The sequence below is a fragment of the Corvus brachyrhynchos genome, unplaced genomic scaffold (genome assembly GCF_000691975.1).
Source record: "Corvus brachyrhynchos isolate BGI_N302 unplaced genomic scaffold, ASM69197v1 scaffold34, whole genome shotgun sequence".
Classification (NCBI taxonomy): Eukaryota; Metazoa; Chordata; class Aves; order Passeriformes; family Corvidae; genus Corvus; species Corvus brachyrhynchos.
This window is the reverse complement of record NW_008238126.1, coordinates 360,779-380,988: the sequence shown is the minus strand read 5'-3', so window position 1 is coordinate 380,988 and position 20,210 is coordinate 360,779. Positions and strand designations below refer to the sequence as shown.

Genomic DNA, 20,210 nt, shown 5'->3' with positions numbered 1-20,210 from the left:
GAAAACAGAGTGGAAAAGTTGTGGAATCTTGTTGCAGATAATTTGAATCTAATGTACAGATTACCAGATGGCCAGAGTAGCTCTCTCTCTTCCTAAATAAAAATGGGTTTGAGTTAAAAGAAGCACAATAAATCAGATTTTTAAAAGCCTAAGTAATAGTTTTAAAATATTTGGAATATTGAAATATTTTATATAATATTTTTTTTTTATTTTTATATTTTTTTCATGAAACTGGCTACTGCAGAGAATTTAGTTGAAAAGTCTATTTTAAACTGGAAAAAAAAAATTTGACCACTGCATCTAATGGTGACATCAATATGGTTTTATTTCTAGCATTTATGTGACTGTTTTCTTAGAGAAGAAAGACTTCTAAAATGGGTACATGGTATCAGTAATGTCAGATAAATTTATTGTTTCAAAATGTGTATTCTTCTCATGGGGTTTAAGGCATAATTTCTGTAAGGAGTTTCAATAAGTCACCTACAAAAGGAAAATAAGTTGTTTGGACTTTTTTCTTTTATTCATTAACAAGTTGTCTCTTATAGGCATAGTTTGTAGGTACTGTACAAGTGCTTCTCTGTAGATAATGAACAACAACAGCAACAGTGTAGATGTTGAAAATGGTGAGTGCTAAAAAACAAAGTCGTGTTCAGTGCTGCTATTAAGTTCTTCCAAATCATTTTTTCTTGATAAGAGTAAGACAGATTTGGTCTGTCATTACAAATCAGCGTTCTCATTGAAAAAGTGATAAGTAATCACAGAACGTTGAGGTGGGAGGTCCAGGAAGGGACCTCTGGAGATCATCTCATCCATCCTCTCAACTCACAGCAGGGCCAAACAGAGCAGGTTGTTCAGGGCTGTGTCCACCCAGGTTTTGAATACTTCCAAGGATGGAAAGACCACAACCTGCCTGGACAAAGTTCTTCATGTTGAGTCACCCCTAAGGTAAAAAAATATTTCTTTTCCTATGTACCAGTGCATGGGGTTATTCTTCCCCTGCTGCAGGACTTGGCATTTCCCTGTGCAGAATTCCCAGAGATTGCTGTTGGCCCATTTCTCCTGCCTGTTGGTGTCCCCCTGAGTGGTCACACAGCCATCTGGTGTATCAGCTTGTCCATCAGCTCTGTACCAGAGATGGCTTTTTTGTTAATGGTGGTTTCAGCATCTATAGCTCAAGCTCAGGAGTTGTTCAGGTGGTTGACTGTGTTAAAAGTACAGTTGTGCAGCAGGTTGTGAGTTTGTCGTGTTGCAGTTCAGGTATTTTTGACTCTTCAGGGGTTTAGGTCTTGGTCCATTTTATGTTCCAGTTGATTAATAGGTGTATTACTGTTGTTTTTTTGTCTTTAGTCAGTAAGCTTGGATCATTTTAGATCAGCAGCAGAGTAGATTAAGGCAAAATATGAGGCTAGCCACTAGAAAACCTGGCAGTGATTACAGTGTGGTTGTGCAAATCACACGGTGTTTTTGCAGGTGCCTTCATCACTGGAAATGCAGAATGGCACAGTGTGTGGAAGGCTGGGTTGTAGAAGTTCAGATAACACCTCTTAGCAGTGACTTCTGGCAAAGATGTTTTACTCTAGGCTACATTGATGTTAGAAATGCAGCAGATTCAGCCCCCTCTGCAGTAGTCAGTGGCCTGTGGCAGAGGAGGGTGGTTGAACCCAGAGCACTAATAACTTAAACTGCTGCAGCTAAATCTGTCAGTGTTCATCTCTGGTGCACGTGCTAGCAGGGAGCCTGTCAGGTAGTCATTAGCTTTGCAAATTCACATTTAGTGCTTGCTGCTCACAGCCTTCTCGATGTAAAATATCTCAAAAGTCCTCAGATTTTCTTGGTAGTCTTTGGAGAGATTTCACTGCTTTCTTAAATTTTTTTCGAAATCTAGGCAGTCTGGAAATTGAAATGACCATTTAGAGCACTGTAATTTCTGTAGGCATGCTTTACAGTTGTCACTGTGTGTGAAAATGTTACCTAAGATGCCTTTAAAGTTCACAGAAGTCTCTTTAATCATAAGCATATGGTTATTGAATGTTTTGGCCTATTCTCTGCTGTTTTCCATACTGAACTGTGTTTGCAGTTCTTTTAGTTGAAATGTTACCTGTTTTTTTCTCTGTTCTAATTCTTGTTGGAATTTTTATCATCTCAATATACTCCAAAACATTTTATTTAGGATATGTATTTGCTGTGTTTTATATAGCAAATGTGGTGGTTTTGAGCATTACTCTTTTTGATATTAAAAAAATAGTATAAAAGCATGTTTATATTATTCTACAAAAAAACCTGCACTTGTTACTGTGATGGAGAGCTCGTGGTTCCTAATGTTGTGGGATTTGATGACTAATACTGATCCATGATATAGCAGTCTGTCACTCTCTGTTACCAAGATAAATTTTGTAAAAGAGAGGGAAAAAAATCTTTAGGGAGCTTATTTTGTCATCTTTCAAATATTAAGTCTTATTGTAATGTTCATTTCCAAGTGACATTTCTACACATATTACATTCATAAAAATTAACAGCTTAACAGCTTTCTTTTTTTAATTGCAACCATGTATGTGTTCTTTCTAGTAAAAGTATGAAAATAGCTTCAGTGTATGGTGTTAGGATGAGTGCATTGCAAATAGGCATAATATAAACTCTTAGAAAGTTTTAAGTTTTTTGTAGAATTTGAACTGATCTGTCTCCAAGATTGGCATGTAGCTTTCTTGAGAGAGTAATGGGAAGTGCTTCACTCTAGTGAAATGTTGCATTTTGATATGTTTAGTGTGCTGTTGTAGGAGAGATCTGCAGTTTGTGTTCGGTAGCAAAACATTTATCATTTTAGCTACAGAAGTCTAAGCCAGCAAGTCCTTGCGGTTGTGCTCTTTGATGGAGGTGTAGTATTCCTAGTGATACTTAATTTCCAAGATAAAGGGAGGCTCATAAAGGTGTTTCACTTGGCTTCTTACAGTTTGTATTTTTTCCCAGGCTCACATAATCATAATTCTTCAAGGGAGGTAAGCTAATACTTTGTCCCGTGTAGTTTGCAGGCAGCTCAAAAGGTGTTAGATGTGCTTTTTTTTCTTTCTTTCATACTGAGTAGAGATTGAGAGCTCCCTCTTCAGCCTGTCTGCACCTTCATTCAGCAAGACTGAGGACTTAGAAGCTGGGTAATAAGGAAAGGTGGGCAGTGGGAAAAGTGGAGGAGAGACTTGGTTTTTTTAGCAACTCTGCGGTCAAGAAATGCATCAGTCTGGACTACTTTTACGGGTTTAGAGACAGGATTTCTTCTAGGCAAACAGTGCTTTCTGGAAACTGCGTATGTCTGCTAATAATAAGAGATTCTGAGAAATACAGTAACTCACCTGCGCTAGAGCTGGTTACCTGTTATTTCCTACTAATAAAAATTATAACTCTCTATATAAACACTATATAATACATTAATAGTGGGGCTTTTTTCCCCACTGTTCTAATATGTCTGACAGTTTGTATTCATAAAGTTGAATACAAGGATTTCCCAGCCTTTTACTGAGTAGCTGATTAGCCCTTGCTTTGTTTTAAGATGTTCAGGCATACACATGACAGCTCTGGAGCAGAATTTTGGGCAGAACATCCTTGTCAGGGGTGTTATGTGCATGACTGACATAGAGCAACATGTCTGGGAAGGAGAATTTTAGAAGATAATCTGCTGAAAGACCTGCTAATTGGCCAAAAATCCCCATTTATACATAGTAAAATGGAAGATATTTGTATTCTAGTATATCAGATACTGTGAACTTCAGTACTGCATGTTGACCTTTATTTAACACAATGTAAGGTATTGCAAAAACAAAGAATTGGAAGTACTTCCCGTAGTACTGATTATATTTGGGTGTGCAGTCCCTGTAAGTGGTATCTTGTGGTTCAAATATGAATTTGTGACCAAAAGTGTTGATTTTTAGAGTTACTGTAAAAATTGCAGAAAAGCTACTCACAGTAGAAAATACTAAAATAATGGGGTTTTTTTCTTTAAAAAAAAAAATAAATAACCAAGCAACAACAAAGAGACTCTAAAACACAACAGAAAAAAAGACCAGACAAGACCCCAGCACCTGTGCTAGAATAAGCTTAATGCATGGGGAGAGGGGAGTTGTCCTGTAGAACTAGTTTTTATATATTGGAGCTACACTCCGTTGGGCCTTAAATGTATTCATGTGTGTCAGTTGTTACATACATACCCTTATTTTATTTGATCTGTTCAGAAAGACGTTCTGGCTTCATCTCCTGTGTGGATAATTATATTCTGTTATCTTCTGGCATATTCTTCTTGCTATCTGACAATAGCCACTTGATACAATCTGTTGCCCTGTTGCCTTGGTGGTATTCTCTAGGCGAAAATAGACATTTTGGCAGGTAGGAACAGGTGGCTATAACTTGGATTTTTTTATAGCTGGAGCACTAGATTAATCATTTTTATTTTCTTCCTCATTATTCTGCATTTGGCTCTGTTTACTATATGCTTACATCAAAACCAGGGTGTTTATATTCTTTGTAAGTTGCATTGAAGTCCTCAGATGTCTTTTTGTTAAATAATTTTGTTTTATTCAGATGCAAGTTTAAAAAAAGTCTTGTCTAAGAGGAGCCATTTTTTGCATCTTTCAGACCCTACAGGTTTATTTGTGCTTAGAGCACAAAAGACCTGGAATTAGTAGCAGTTTGGGATTAAGTAATGCACAAGAGTTGATTCACAAGGTAACTACAATTGACTTACTGCAGAAGAGTGAACTGCAAGATAATGAAGTTCCTCATTTCACAGGAGGGATTTTATCAGGAAGCAAGGTGGTAATGCTCGACCAAAAAGTGGCCTGTTAATGTTCCAAGGGTTTTGTGCCTTTGCTTAAGAACAAAGGAGCATCAGTAATATGGAAATTTGGTGGGTTTTAAAGTGAAAGCAATTTATTAGAACGGGCATTCAGAAGGCTTGAGTTACAATAAAATAAAATTAGAATTAGTTAGACAAAAATAAATGCTGGGAGACTGTCATTTTGCTTTATGTAAACAAATGTTGTCTTAATAAAAGCTGCTCAAGTGAAGCCATTAGGTGAAAGGAGATGCTTTGTGTCATAAAATGCAAAACACATGCCAAAGAGAAAGCTCAGTTTGATTCTTCTTTTATTACGTGTGAATAGGTTGTCTGCTCTGTAGAAACAGACTTGGTAAATGCTTTGTTTTGCCAAAGACTAAAGTGAGCACTTAAGTAGGGCAAGATAATTGCGGAGGCTGAAAAGTTTCTTTATATCCATCTTCCTTGGTGCGAATGTTGAGAAAATATTTAACAGAGCCCCATTCTGTTCGTGGGGTGAAATGAGGTTGTTGAGGAGGCTGAGAAGGGGTCAGACATAGGGTGCTGGCACAGCAACTGATACTTGTACAAGGAACTTCCCTTGAAGGGCCAGACAATGTCACTGAAAAGCCACAAGGAATTGAGAAATGCAGGGGCTGAGCTATTGACTCAGAGATGCAAATCTCATTAAGATGCTGTTCTGGAGAACAGTAGGGTGGCAAATGTGCTCATCTTGTTAAACTGCTGTTGGAGTATAGGGATAAAAGGGAATTGAGGTGGTGATTCTGGGAAGGGTAAGTTTCATTTGGTTAGTCTTCCCTACCAATAAAACTGGTTGCAACAGTAAATTTTAAGGTGGTTGTAAACCAACTAAACTATGTTTGGTAAACTGTTTACATAGTAAAGTAAATTTCTTTAAGTCTCTGAGCAAATTAACAGATAAAAGAGTGCACTATTAAATTAATTCTTTTTCCTGAGATTCCCAGAGAAAATCTCCTGTTAAGGTCATTTTGAAAAAAAACCAACAAAAACAAAACAACAAATAACCAACGCAACCCCAAATAATTTTTGAGCATAAGTGAAAACCATGTAATTAAAAGAAGAAAATATGCTAAGAATAACTGCTCTAGGTTTGTTACTGGAAAAGCCGATTGTTAATACATGGGGAAAAAAAGAAGAGTGCTTGGTCTGGTTGTGTATCAGGTTTCCTTAAAGAGACTGTTATCAAAAGCTCTTTTCTGTGCTCTTAGAAATGTAAGTATCTTTTCCCTGTGAGCAATCTTTCTGAAAGGAGAATTAATGAAACATTATCACAAGACTTGAGATTTAACACTCGAGCTGTTTATTTCTACTGAAGTGAAACCAGCTGATTTCGCACTCAGTGTTTCAACTGGTGCATCTAATTAACATCCCTGAGTAGGGATAAAAATCCGGTATCCAGCTCAGTTAAGAGAGTCTACCAGTTGTCCTTTCTAAAACTGGTCTGTGGTCAGGTCATTCCTTTAAGCAGTGTAGAGAAGTTCCTGAGTTGATTTATTTCGTTTATCATAAGAGAAGTAAGAAATCTCTTGGTTATTATTTTTTTTCCTCATTATTTATTAAAGTTTGTTCACAGTCTTGAAAGAACAGGCAAAGGCCCAAACAAAACTTAGAGTAAGAGGTCCTCAGACAGTTCTGAAGAGCCCAGCTGGGTAACTGGGCAATTTCATGTCAGCTGGGAGTTGTCATTTTTATGGTGATACATGGAAAGACTCATTTGAAAACTCTAAAAGCATTTCTGAACTTGAAAGCTTTACCAATTTGCCATAACTGGGGAAGGCAAATGAGAGGCATAGGTTTGACTGTAACGTGTATTACAAGGGGCCAATAAGGCCTTTTTATATTTCTTTTGCTTGGTGTTCAAAGAGGGAAAGTATAGAGCAATCCATTGAGAAAAGAAAGTGACAGGAGACCAGGAGACATGAGCTGCCTCTCAAGGGGCTGGGTAAAATGATAAAAATACAGGACAGCAAACAGAGAAATTATTTCATGGAAAGGGTGATAAGGCATGGAATGGGCTGCCCAGGGAGGTGGTGGGATCACTGTTCCTGGAGATGTTCAAGGAACAACTGGAGGTGGCATGTGGTGCCATGGTCAAGTTGACAAGGTGGTGTTTGGTCCCAGATTGGACTCAATGTTCCCTAACGCTGTCCACATTATTATCTGTTGTCTTCCCTGATGGGGGAGATGTTCAGAGTTTTGCCAGGAGAAAAAAGAAGGCAAGTGGGACTTCATGCTTCTCAGGCTCCAGATAGGGGTTTATTAATTCTTACCTAAGGAGTACAAGCCGCTGGCATGGCCTAGACATAGCGCAGAGCAGAGAATGCAGCAAGAGGACAACTTACCAAGATTTCACAGCCTTTTTAAAGGTAAATTACCCAATGAAAACTTAAAACGAAAGATCTTTTCACTTTTTTACCAATGTCCAACAAGTTCCTAAATCACGTAGACAGGAACTGCGGAATTCTGTATCCAATCATCCCAAACTACTTCTACTGCAGAATATGGAGTAGTAGAAGAAGAAGAAGAAGAAGAAGAAGAAGAAGGTTTGGAGAACAACAATCCTCCATTTTGATGTTTTTTGCTTTTTCTCTATTTACTATGCAAATAGACCTAAAAACTCTAAATTTTTCACCCTGTGATAATCTCACATAGTATTTTATCACCTAATTCACACCATTGTAGATTCAAATTCCTTCCAGAGGCTAGGCACATTTTCCCATGGACAAAGGCCAAAAACAGTACTGTTCAGGGGGTTAGAACCCTTCAAAACAGTCAGAGAAATATTCTCTGCATTCTGGGTTCCCACAATCCCAGAGGTCTTTTCCCAGCCTTAATGATTTGTTGGTTCTGTGAAAGCGGTCTGGGCTAAACAGTCTGGAAAAGGGTCTGATAAATGGCCAGCATTTGCACAAGTGCAGTAAATCCATGTCCTGAGGAGGAGTGGGAAGGGCAGTGCAGAGGCTGAAGTGGGCAGACTTCTTGCTCTGAGGGCTCTCTTGGAATCTGGAGCAGGAGAAATTTGGTCTGTCCTTACTGAAGGTGCTGCTCCTTGAGCCTGCTCTGGGAAGTCAGTGAATCCCTAGTTTGAGAACTTCATGGTCCACAGGAAAAGAACCTAAATCTATTTGAGGGGAAGTGCTTTGTGAAGGAAGGACCTGGATTAAATTTATGTTTTGTTCTTGAAAACAATGAAAGCAATTCTTGTTTTATTGGGAATTTTATCTACAAAGAAAGGATTTTTTTGGCTTCAAGACAGAATTGCTCAGTTGCTCTAAAGGCACGTTACATCCAGCAAGTGAACTTCACCACAGCAAAAATTTTAAGCATAAAATGTGAAATACTGTGATTTCACAAGCTAAACACTGCTTGGAGTAAGAGATTTTTTTTTGTTCAAAAGGCAAATACAGAAATCTGCAGATGGGAAGCAGAATTATCTGGGAGTAAAAAAAAAAAAAACCAACATAGGAAAATATACAGTTCAGAGGGCAAGGCAAGTGTATGAAAAAGTCTGGTGCCACTTGTTGAAATGCTTTTCTTACGTAAGTCATTTATGTGATTCTGTTTGTCTTACAGCCTAAGAGCAAGGTGATTAGCAAATGAAATAGAGAGGAAAGATGTAAAAGTCATTAAGAAAAGGAAAAAATCCCTAACATTACTTCTTACATAACATGTAGTTAACCTATGAAATTCACTGCCAACCTGTACTATTGAGGTCAAAACCAGAAGAGAATTTAAAAATAATTAGAAATACATTTACATAATGAGAAAATCCACAGTTCTATTGTAGGATTTTCTGTAGGTTTCATGAAAGATCTCTGGGAGTATTGCCAGCTAGTACCTGGTTGTGAAAGGCTGGGGTAGAGAATTGCATGATAAACAGGTTGTGTAATTATCTGGCATTGCTTGCATTTAAGCATAATGTAAGCTTGACTTGACTTCTTTCTATTCCCTTTGAGAGCTCCTCTCTTCATTCCCTGGCTACAGAAGGAGTTTGGGGAGGTGAACCTCGGGGTGTTGTGTGTAACCACCTCCTTCCCAGGGTGCTGGGGATTGACAGGCGTTTTTCTGTGGTTTTGTAATAACTCACAGTAATGATCGTATCTGCTAATTGTGAAGGGTGGGTATTTCTGGGTTGAACCAGGGCTGCATCAAGTAAGTGCTGTGCAGCCCAGTGCTTCAGCTGATCCCTCCTGCAGGCACATTTTGAAAAGTCTTGTTCCTTCCTCTTTGTAGATTAATTAATTGTGATAGAATTGAGACAGTATCAAATAAATGCACTATTCCTTGTATTCATTTTAAATGTGATTTTTATTGGGGGAAGAGAGGGTATTAATTTTGTTCCTCAGAATAACTATAATCTCTTGAGCAGTAAAACCTTGTTAATTCTTATACAGCTAATCCTCAAATAATAATTCACTTAGACTGACTTCACAACAAAAATAACTGCTTAAGCACAAATGCTTGTAATTTACGCTGTTCCGACCTGTAAATTGTACCTAAAATACAAATGTATAGATAACTGGAAGTTGTTTAGGAACTTTTCATTATCATCAAAAAGTCATAATCTCCCAAAAAGGGCAAGTATTTTTAAAACTATTGAAGCTAAGAGTTCTAGAAAACACAGAAATTGTGTTTGGAACAGGAAAACCTGTAGACAAAACAAAAAAGAAGAATCAAAAAAATAATGCCTGCACAGAAGTATTAACAGGCTCAATAGAAGCAACAGTGTTCAGTAAATATTTTTGTTCTGTGCTTGGGAAAAAGATAAAATGTTCACATCATGGGTTGTACTCTCTTTTCAAGGAGAAGGTTAAACAGCAGTTATACTTAAATTCGGCATTTTTAAGTCAGAGGCCCAGATAACATACATCCATGAACTCGGAAAGAGCGAGCCAGAGAACTGTTTATAATTCATACAGACTTTTTTTTTTAATAGTTCTTGGAAAACAGGAAAAGTTCCAGAGGACTTGAGGAGCACGCTTCCTGAGAAATAGAGAGCAATAATTCTCTCAGTCTGACATAAGGCTTGAGTGAAATAATAAAAATATTGAGGTGATAAATAAATGTAAAGAATGATAATTAATTATAATTATTCTTGGTTCTTAGAAAATAAAGTTTATCCTGTTAACTTTAATATTTTTTGAGGTCGAGTTTTTATTATAAAACAGTTAAAATTGGTATAGCTGTGTAACACAGGCAGCTTTAAACCTTCCTGATACTTTTTCTTTTTGTCAGGTGGGATGATGTAGAGTCAATCCATTACCTAAAAAGTGTCTGGTAACTGCCTGATAAGTTTTCTGTGGGTGACTGTTGAAACTGTGTCACACCTGCGCTTCTGGTGTTTAGGCACAGCCAGAGAGGAAGTCCTTATCTAAGACTGAGGGCTGTAAACTGTCTTTTAGAAGCTGTGGGAATGTATCCTAGAAAGCAGTAAAATAGAATTAAAAGGGGTATTTTAATGAATGTGATGTATTCTTATTCAAGAGATCCTATGACTACATGAAATAATCCCAAGCACACAGGACAAGAGGACACAGTCTTAAAATGCACCAGGGGAGGTTTAGGTTGGAAATTAGGAGGAATTTCTTCACAGAAAGTCTGATAAGACATTGGAAGGGGCTGTCCAGAGAGGTGGTGGAGTCCCCATCCCTGGAGGTGTTTAAGGATAGACTGGGCATGGCACTCAGTGTCAGTTTTCTGGTTGACAAGGTGGTTATTGGTCATAGGTTGGACTTGATGATCCCAGAGGTCTTTTCCAACTTAATTGATTCCGTGGTTTTGTGACATTGAGGCACCAGTTTCATCCATAATGGCTGATGTTCTCCTAAGCACGGCAGTTCAAGTTTGGTCCTCAGGGTGAAGCACTTCAATGAGTTGTTGCTGTTTTCACCCCCAGAGGAGTTTGCCGTGGACTGAGTGCTGCAGCTGTGGCTCAGGACAGGCTGCATGTCACTGTGCACCCCTGTCCTTGCCTCTCTGAGCCTGACAGCTGCTCCTGCCTTCTCTTCCCACTCTGTGGGAATGAAGGGTGTTGTCCTTGCACAGTCCACAACAAGCCAGTTTGCTGTGGAAGTCAAATTAAGGGAATGAAGCTTGTCCTTCTCTTCGTTCCTTCATCCCAGTGTTGTAGGTGATTGGTTATCCAGTTTCTTTTGGGGGTGTAAGTCAGGCTTGTTTTGTCTTGAGCAGAGCATTTGTTGCCCCATTTAGCCACTGTGAAATCCTCTCAGAAAAACTGCATTCTTGAAACTGAGATCTGTGGGATTTTCAGCACAGTTGCTGTGGTCAGGAAGGGTCTTTCACTTTCCTTGCACTTCCTGTAGTTCTGTATTTCCAGAAGTGGAGAGGCTGGCAGTGGATACTCACACTGTGGTAGCAAATATTTTTAGTACTTCTGTAGTGTTTTTTATAATTTCTATTGCTCTGTTTGGCACACTAACAATTACAGAATTATTCTTTAATAGCTCTCTTGCCTTGTTATTAATAGTAAGATATTCTGATTCATAGTTAAAAAAAAAAGATGATAGGAAAAAAAATGATGATAGAGTGAAGCTGGTCTGTTAAATACAACTTTAAATATTCTGCCCATCTGTTTCCTGTGCCACTTAAATTATGAATGTTTTGCTATCTCAGCTTTGCTTTTCTTTGTCCATTTTCCGCTCTTAAATTTCCACACAGGGTTTTGGTCGCTTAATAGGAAATTATAGCATGCAACTGGTAATATCAGCTTCAGGTGCTGGGTTTATGAGATCTCTCTGTTCATCTGATATTTTTTCCCTTGTACTGTCTGTTTCTTTCCCTTTCTCATCTCCCTTTTCAGACCTGTAGTTTAAGTGTACAGGCCTCTACTCTTAAGTGTACAGAAGTTTCTCCTCCCTCCATTGTCACCCTTCCCTGAAACCCCCATGTGCTTTGGGCTTTACTGAGCTTTCACTGTAATTACCTTGCTGTGACTGCAGCAGCTCAAGTCATGCTAGTTCTGAGCAATGTCTCTTTTTCTTCAAGTTCACTTTCTCTCATTTTCCTTGACTTAAAAATTTCCTGAGAACTGTTTATCAATGCAAACTGAATTTTGTCAAAATTCTCTCTTATTTTTAATACTGCACTTCCGTGTTTGTTTTATTTCTCAGTTTGGTAATGCAGAGGTTATAGTAATATCTGGTACTTCTGTTTAGAGTCTAGTTTCACTTGGCATAAATGATCTGAATCTCAGGTTCATTCAGCTGTGGTCAATAAATTTCTGTGTGGCGATGATTTTATATTGCCATATTATTTTTGGGTTCTTCTTTTGTTTGCTTTGTTGGCATTTTTTTGTGTATGTGGGGACAATGAAGCCTTTGCAGTAACTACATCAGACATTAAGCACTGGCCAGTGATTTTTTTGCCAAGTTGGATGATGAGTAATCAAAGCTTCTGCATCACTCTTTCACTTTCTTGGAAGTGAAATTGTGGCATTGGACTCACCTAGCACAAGGAATAAGTTGTTTGATACTTTGACAGGTGTGCTTTTGGGGGTGTGAGCTGTTTGCTTGTTTTTCTTGAAGTGTTTGTCATGTCAGTCTGATCTGATCTCAAGCCCCAAGTCCATCTTAGGGGTTGTGGTAGCTTGATTTGAAGCTGTGATCTCATGACCCAGTACCTGGCTGTACCATGTTTCTCAGTTATAGAAACAGTCTCTGTTGCTGGGAGTTTCATCTAATGTTAAGTCAGCTGTGTTTTCTGCTGAAGACTGTTATTATCAAAAAAACCTTTTAGGAACCAGTGAATTTTGTAAAGATACATGACTAAATTGTACATCAGAAACATCCTGTTTTGTGGGATGTAACAACAGTGAATCAAGTGAGTTTAGGAGAAGGATTTGAATAGTGTTTAGTTGGAAGAATTTTGAAGAAGTTGAGTCATTTTTAACAAGACTGTAAAGGATAGTTTTGTCAGTACTTTCCCAGTGATGGTGACTGGGTATTGACTACAGGCTAAGCTTTTCAGGTCACCATCATAGGAGAAACTACACATATGGGGTCCTGCACACCTGGAAATCTCCAGGGAAAGGCTGCAAATACAGGCAGAGAGGCTCTCCCTGGAGTCACACACAGGGGTATTGACACTGCTACTCACTGGGGGTAGGGCCTCTCCCTTTATTGCTCCAAAAAATGGATTATGTGGCAGTGGCTCCTTCTGCTTCAAAATGTGTAAGGCAGGGAGGGGTAGGTGTGGTCCAGTTCAGTGTCTGTAGTGTAGCTGTAGTTGGTTTTCGTGACTCAGCAGGTTTTTGGCTGAGACATTGGCATTTTCTGACTTCTGCTCTGCTACCTCAGCTCCTGTGGAATGATCATCCACCTGCTAAGGTTCTTCTCCATTTCCAGTTGAAACATTCTTTTCCTGTTAAATTTTGTCAAATGTGTCATGTTGCTTTTATTTAAAATGACTCTGGTGATGTTGTAGATTCAGCAGGCAAAGTGGGAATAAGTTTGAATAATATCAAATTATACATGGAAAATTCTTGATTAAAACACACAAGCTTTATTTGCATCTTAAATTATGGTTTTTCCTTATACAACGTTATTTTGCATAAGAGATTACACTGATATGCATTTATTTTATTTGTCAAGTATTGACAGAGACAGCTCTTGTTTCCTTTTAGGAATCTGGGTAAAAATGGCTTATCTAACAGTAGTATTCTATTGGATAAATGCCCACCTCCACGACCACCACCTCCACCGTACCCTCCCTTGCCAAAGGACAAGCTGAATCCACCTACACCTAGTATTTATGTAAGTAAATCTAATGGCAGAAGTGCATTGCTGCCTGTCTTTTGTAATTGTTTGGATATCTGAGTTACATAATGTAATTATTTTAAAGATGCACTGTTCATCGCTGAGTTCTAATTACAGTGCTCTCCAAACTGGTATATAAGCAGGAGAAATGCTAACCTTAAAGATAATTTTGTGACATAGTTTGCCTTTGAAAGTACTTGTAAATTAAGAATGTCAGTAAACAGAAGGAAAAATACTTTAGATTTTTTTTAATGCTCAAAATGTTGGCAGAATAAGCAAAACAGTTCATTAGATACAATGCACAGTATTTCAAAAATGCACGTACAATTTTTGCAAGTGGCGGCTTATGTATAAATGAGCGAGTAATTAAACTCTCACAACAGTCTGCTTCAAAACATAGTGAAGATAAATGAACAAAAGCTGAGGTGATGTTAAGAACAAAATGTCAGCAGGAAAAGCCAGGGTTTAGTTGAGTACTATTTTCTCATGCAAGCATTGAAACTTCTGTTCTGAAAATAAAGTTTCATAATAGCTTTATTGAGTTAACTTCCTTAGTAATAAAAGAATAAATTACAGGATATCCACTTCCTTAATAGCAGAAGAATTAATTACAGTATGTTCATACAGGCAGTGTGAAAAGCTCGAGTTGGCTTTGGTCACCTCAGTTCAGGGACCAGAAGAGGCTGGCACTTGGGTCTGATGGTGCCCAAGAGGCTGCCTGAGAGCTGGGTTAGGCTGGATGCACTAGTGCTTCCAGCTGTTTTCCAGGCCTTGCACCTGAACTCATAGGCCTTAATAAAAGTCCATCCCAGCTTTGATGAGTCCTTGCAAAGCTGGAAAGTCACCACACTGCCCCAGACTGTGCAGATGTGCCACTGTTGGGGACTCTGTGCTGTGTTTTGTTTATTGCTGGAAATGCCTTCGGCACTCTAAAGGACTATGAGCAAGTAAAAAAAAAATCAGGAGGGAGACTATAGCATGAAATTGAGGTTATAGGTGTAGAGAAGCATAAGAAAATCAAATCAACATTTCTGGTTAACATGAGATATATCATGAGAGTAGTCTTTTAATTATACTGTTTCTTGTATACATTATCTGTAAAATTAGCGCTTTTTTACTTCTGAAAAGAAACTGTACTGCTCTTCAGAGAATTCTGTAGATTTAGGCAATGTACAAGGCTACTGTCAGATAAAGAAATTAAGTACAGGAAATCTGAGTTGCAAAGCTGAAGCAACCTGGGAATAATTCATGCCAAGAAACAAATTACAGTAACAAAATAATTTCAGGAGTGAGCCCAGCATTTACCATAGAAAGAATTGTATGGTGTAGCTGTTCATTCCCCACTGTGCAGGGAAATGGAAAAAAATCCTGGTTTCTATCTGCTATTTCTCTTTTGTTTTACTATTCTTTCTTATTTTACAAATAAGGAATCTAGATTGATCTGACATCTAATATTCCGTTATAATTTTGCAGTTGGAAAATAAACGAGATGCTTTCTTTCCACCTTTACATCAATTTTGTACAAATCCAAACAACCCCGTTACTGTAATACGTGGCCTTGCTGGAGCGCTTAAATTAGGTAAATTTACCCTTTTTTTTTTTTTTTCTTTTGGAGAGAAATGTATGTTTTTTAAAGAGACATCTCTCAGTTCTGACAAGTGGATATTTTATTTCTGTAATACTGTATTACCTGTATATTCCAAGTCGTTACGGTAATTTGTCATTTCTCAGTTTGCTGTTGTTTCTAATCTTGGTCATGCCAAAAAAAAAACCCACCACAAATACAGCAGATTTTGTTGAGCACAGAGAGAAGCTGAGCTGTGGATATGGAAGTTTACAGCTAGATATTTTCCTATGAAAACTGGATGCATGTCTTTGTGTTTAGATCTAATGATCTGTAATTTGACAGTGCAACTTTTTCAAGTCTGTAGACAGATAAGCTATCACTACTGGTAGGAGACATGTTATGTGATGGAAGTACATTCTTAAAACTCAGCTCTGAAAAATGCTTTCTTGGTAATAGATTTGAACAATGTTTGCAGATCTGTTTACCCAAGACATGCAAAATGTTTCTTGTAATATAGTCCATAGCTGCCAAGTTTTTTCTAATTTTCTACTGGATGTATGGAAAAAAGTTTTTTGGGTGTCAATAATTGACATTCAGGTGGGCAGTGTTGTGAAGACTAACAGGTAAAAATGATTTTAGAGTAAACCTTTCGATAACATTCAGGCATTTTCCTGAATTCTTTTTATTCTATTTTAACCTTAATTTATTAATTTTATTGCTATTGATTAGATCTAGGACTCTTCTCTACTAAGACATTGGTAGAAGCGAATAATGAACACATAGTAGAAGTAAGGACACAACTACTGCAGCCAGCAGATGAAAACTGGGACCCCACTGGAACAAAGAAAATCTGGCGTTGTGAAAGCAGTAGATCTCATACAACAATTGCTAAATATGCACAGTACCAGGCCTCCTCATTCCAGGAGTCTTTAAGGGTAAGTTAATTGCTACTATTTGGGTTATAATTCATGGACTGCAATAATGACTCTGGAGCCAATTAATAATGGCTGCTGGAAAAAGCAGAAACTGCTAAGGAAAAAGAGACATTTTCATTAGCATGCAGAGCACAGGTAAATTTTCAAGATCTGTTTTGAATAGAGGGTAAAATAGTAAATTCTTCCTAAATGCTTAGTGTAAACTTCAGTTTAATAATGTAAAACCCACGGCTTTAGAAGTTTATAAGTTTAAGCTTTCATATTATAATGTCAAAATTCACATTAAAATACTTAGAACTCGAGGCTTTTTAAAAATTTGGATTGCTTCTAATTTCACACTTGTTTTGAAATCAGATTCCTTATTCTTCATACTGTCCTGAATTAATTTGGATGTGGCCTATTAGAAGTTTACACTAATAATTGTCTTTTGTTGGGTTCCAAACATAGCAGTTCATACTTAGTTTAGAAGTTTTTAGACTTACATGACAGAGTGAAGTATTAGAAATAATATTTCCCCTTCCTGCCTTGGCAGGGGGGTTGGACTCCATGATCTCCAGAGGTCCCTTCCAACCCTAACTATTCTGTACTCTGGGATTCTGTGAAATGTGATTTTTATTAGTATTACTTTTTAATATTTTTTACTGAAGTAGTGAGCACATTCTTGAAACTGGCTATGGGCACTCCTTGGAGGCTTATGTTACTTGGTGTTGCAAAAAGATTGGGCTAAGGCAGAACTAAGACAAGAAGATAATTTTGACCAGTTGTTCTTTAGAAAATAGGGAAAATGTCAGTGTGGGGAATTGACTGTTACAGTTTTCACTGCCTTTACACAGAAACAGGAATGATTTCAGTAAGAAAGGACAGAGAAATTCTGAGTTAAAATTTTGGGCTTTAGAGGAAGGGATTAGAAACAAAGAAATTAATTGGTAGTTAAAGAGAACAGAAGGGAATCTAGTCATAAGGCTTTGACCTGGTACAGGATGAAGAAAAAAACCAGGAATACCACTGGGAAGCACGGGGCATGGAAATCTTTTAGAACTTGGGATTTTTCTTCCTGTGCAGTGGTAATAAATTTCAGTAGGACGTTGGCTGAAGTTTTCTAGTGCCCCTGGAGCAGTGGCACCAGTGCTGTATTTTCTTGTATGTCATTCCAGAGGGGCTGCAGAGCATTACATCACTGGAACATAATATATATCTATATCTGTCTATATCTCTATATAGATATAAATAGATATGTTTAAAAATGTACATAATTGATCACATACCACTGAAAGCCTCAGCTTTGGATTTGCACCACAATGTGTCCTGCAGGGTTTTCTGATTTCTTTTTTTCCCCCCCACTGTTACAAACTGGTGGTAAAAATGCAATACATAAAATAATTTTTAAGAGTGATGGTTTTCATTTTTCCCCTGGAAATTAGAAAGACACTGTACATGTGTCCTTTGCCTAACGCTGCTCTGACCTGTCCTTAGGTGACTTTTCAGTGTTTAAATGAAAGCTTTATTTCTTCTTTCTATAGCCACAGTTCTCTTGGCTTGCCCTAAGTGATCTTTTTCCTTTATTCCTCTTACAGCTATTACATTGCTTTTCTAACACGTCTTGCAGCATTTGATAAATCCATCATCACTAGGTTCCTTTTTGTTTCTCTTTGTCCTTCATTCAAAGGATGAATAAGACTTTCTCAGGTACACAGGGCACTTTGAGATTTAACAACAATCCCATTCAAAGCCAGAGATCTTTGGATAGACTCCAGACAGTTCCTTCTTCCTTTTTGTCTCTTTTCTTTTTCCTTCTGTGTCCATATACTTGCCAAAATAGAAGTCTTTAGAATAGGGTTTTGAGCACAGTCTGCTAAAAAAGATAAAATTGCATCATTTAATATTGGTTGGATTTTTTCCACTAGTCATGGTCTCAGCTACTGCTAGTGCTAAAATAGCATATGACTATGAAAAATTCAAAAGATTTTATATAATCGAATTTATTAAATTAGTTTTACAAATATTAGTCATCCTAGTTTCCTGTCAGGATACCTGCTTGACTTTGAAGGGAGGTAGATGTTCTTATCTGAAAAAGTTAACAGAATTCTTTATTACTGGATTCCAGGTCACCCTCATAATGGAGCAAACCAACGTACTCATTTCCAACTTGAATGCAGGCCAGCAGAAATATTTAAAGTGTAGACATTTTCTGTTGTTCTGGCCTGAGTGTCATGGAATCTGCAGCCATGAAGAATTTTTTTTTCAATGCATTTGACTAACTTTTTTTATTTTCTTCACAATGAAGAAATGTTGACACAAAGTCACAGATACGGATATTTCAAAAATTGCATCGATATCTTGAAACAAATGTATTATATCTGTGTTACCACTTCATACCTATATATTTTATATGTTCTTTTATGTGTGTGTGTGTGTGTATTATGTAAAAACATTTCAAAATTGCATTTTATAGGAGGAAAACGAGAAGAAGAGTCACCACAAGGACCACTCAGATAATGAATCCACATCTTCTGATAAGTAAGTGTGGTATAACTGTATTTAAATTCTGTAGCTGGTTATATGTGCGATTTTACATCATTCCCCTTTCACATTTGCCTGATACATTTTTATATTTGCAGCTCTGGGAGGAGGAGAAGAGGACCTTTTAAAACAATCAAGTTTGGGACCAACATTGACCTGTCAGATGACAAGAAGTAAGTTGATTACAGTTTCTCCTGCTCACAGTGGGATTCTACATGATGATAATCCTTCAGGAAATTCATTGTAGTATTCTCAGACATCAGTCAGTCTGTTGATAAATTCCAGTTGCACACCCCATTTCCACAATGGAGTGGTTACCTTTGGTTTTTAAACTGTTGTTACGAGTCCTCTACATGCTAAAATATCTTTTCAAACTTCTCTTTCCAGGATTTTTGTTTTTCCAGAAATGAGTTTAAACATCCATCAGAAAACATTCTTTCTAGTCCTCCTCTAATCCATTGCCTTCGTTTCATTGTGAGGCTTAAAATCATTTGCTTACTACTTTATTACTTCTGACAATACCAAGATTTTTAGTCTTTGCATAGAAATTCTAAGATTAAAGGTTTTTTCTTTCTTTTTTGTTTGTCTGAATTTTTGTTATTCATGGGTTTTTTCATTCATACTGTCATCTGTTTCCACCTTTTCATAACTCTTGCTTCTTTATCCAGTAACAAGGTTCAAAATACGTAGCAAAGACCAGACCAGTGCTTACCTGTGGGTGAGCCATGATACCACTCAAGAGCCTCAAAAAATAAAAATTGAGTATTATTTAAACTATATATATCCTTCTGTGAGTAGATGAAGGTAGTTTAGAAAATATTAAAAATACTCTGTAAGTGGTTTTTTATGGTCCAGTAATAATTATTTGGGGTTCAATCTCTAGTTAATACATGTTTCCATCAAAGATCCAGCATGTCTAGTCTGTCAGTCCCACCAGCTGCAGTAGAAAAATTCTGGTCTACTTCAGTCATTAGAGAGGAAAAGTTTATGGTGTTTGGGCAGTAAGGACCACTTAAGATGATGACATCTTCTGTGGCAGTCACTAGAAGATCAGTGTGTACATCTGTGGATGTGATTAGAGGTTGTTACAGAATTTTAGATATTGATGCCATTTTTCTAGAAAAGAAAAAAGAAATTCCATTTGTAGGTACAAGCTAGTTGCTAATAAACTATTCCTCTGAACAAGCCATTGGGAGAGAGACTTCAAATGAACCTAAGCATAACTAAACTGAGGCTCATAGGGAATTGGATTTTGATACTTGAAATAGTTCTTGTAGGATCCCAGAGAGATGCCAGATCTTCTGATCTGTAGTTTTCAGCTTTGGCTACAAAATTAGGTTTCCCCTCAACTAGCCTGTGAGATTTGTGATTGTATTTGGAAATATTTTAACATTGAAAGAGTAACACAGATAACCTATGAACCTATGCTAACAACTTTCTGAGAATGTTTGTTTCCCAAACTCTTCTAAGAGTTTCAGGGGTTCACAGTTTGTCAATTTGCTATTTTGCTGCAGGTGGAAGTTGCAACTCCATGAACTGACAAAACTTCCTGCTTTTGTACGTGTGGTATCAGC

General features: G+C 37.5%; 1 protein-coding gene across 1 annotated transcript in view; it reads left to right on the top strand.

Moving 5' to 3' along the window:
• The window catches only part of KDM6A (lysine demethylase 6A), a 116,064-nt gene that overhangs the window by 82,485 nt on the left and 13,369 nt on the right, over positions 1-20,210 (top strand). Inside the window, 6 exon segments of the mRNA XM_008633010.2 lie at positions 13,482-13,611; positions 15,088-15,193; positions 15,911-16,116; positions 18,569-18,633; positions 18,735-18,809; positions 20,151-20,210. The exon segment at positions 20,151-20,210 is cut by the window's right edge and continues 22 nt beyond it. Of these exon segments, the coding sequence (XP_008631232.1) occupies positions 13,482-13,611; positions 15,088-15,193; positions 15,911-16,116; positions 18,569-18,633; positions 18,735-18,809; positions 20,151-20,210 (642 nt within the window).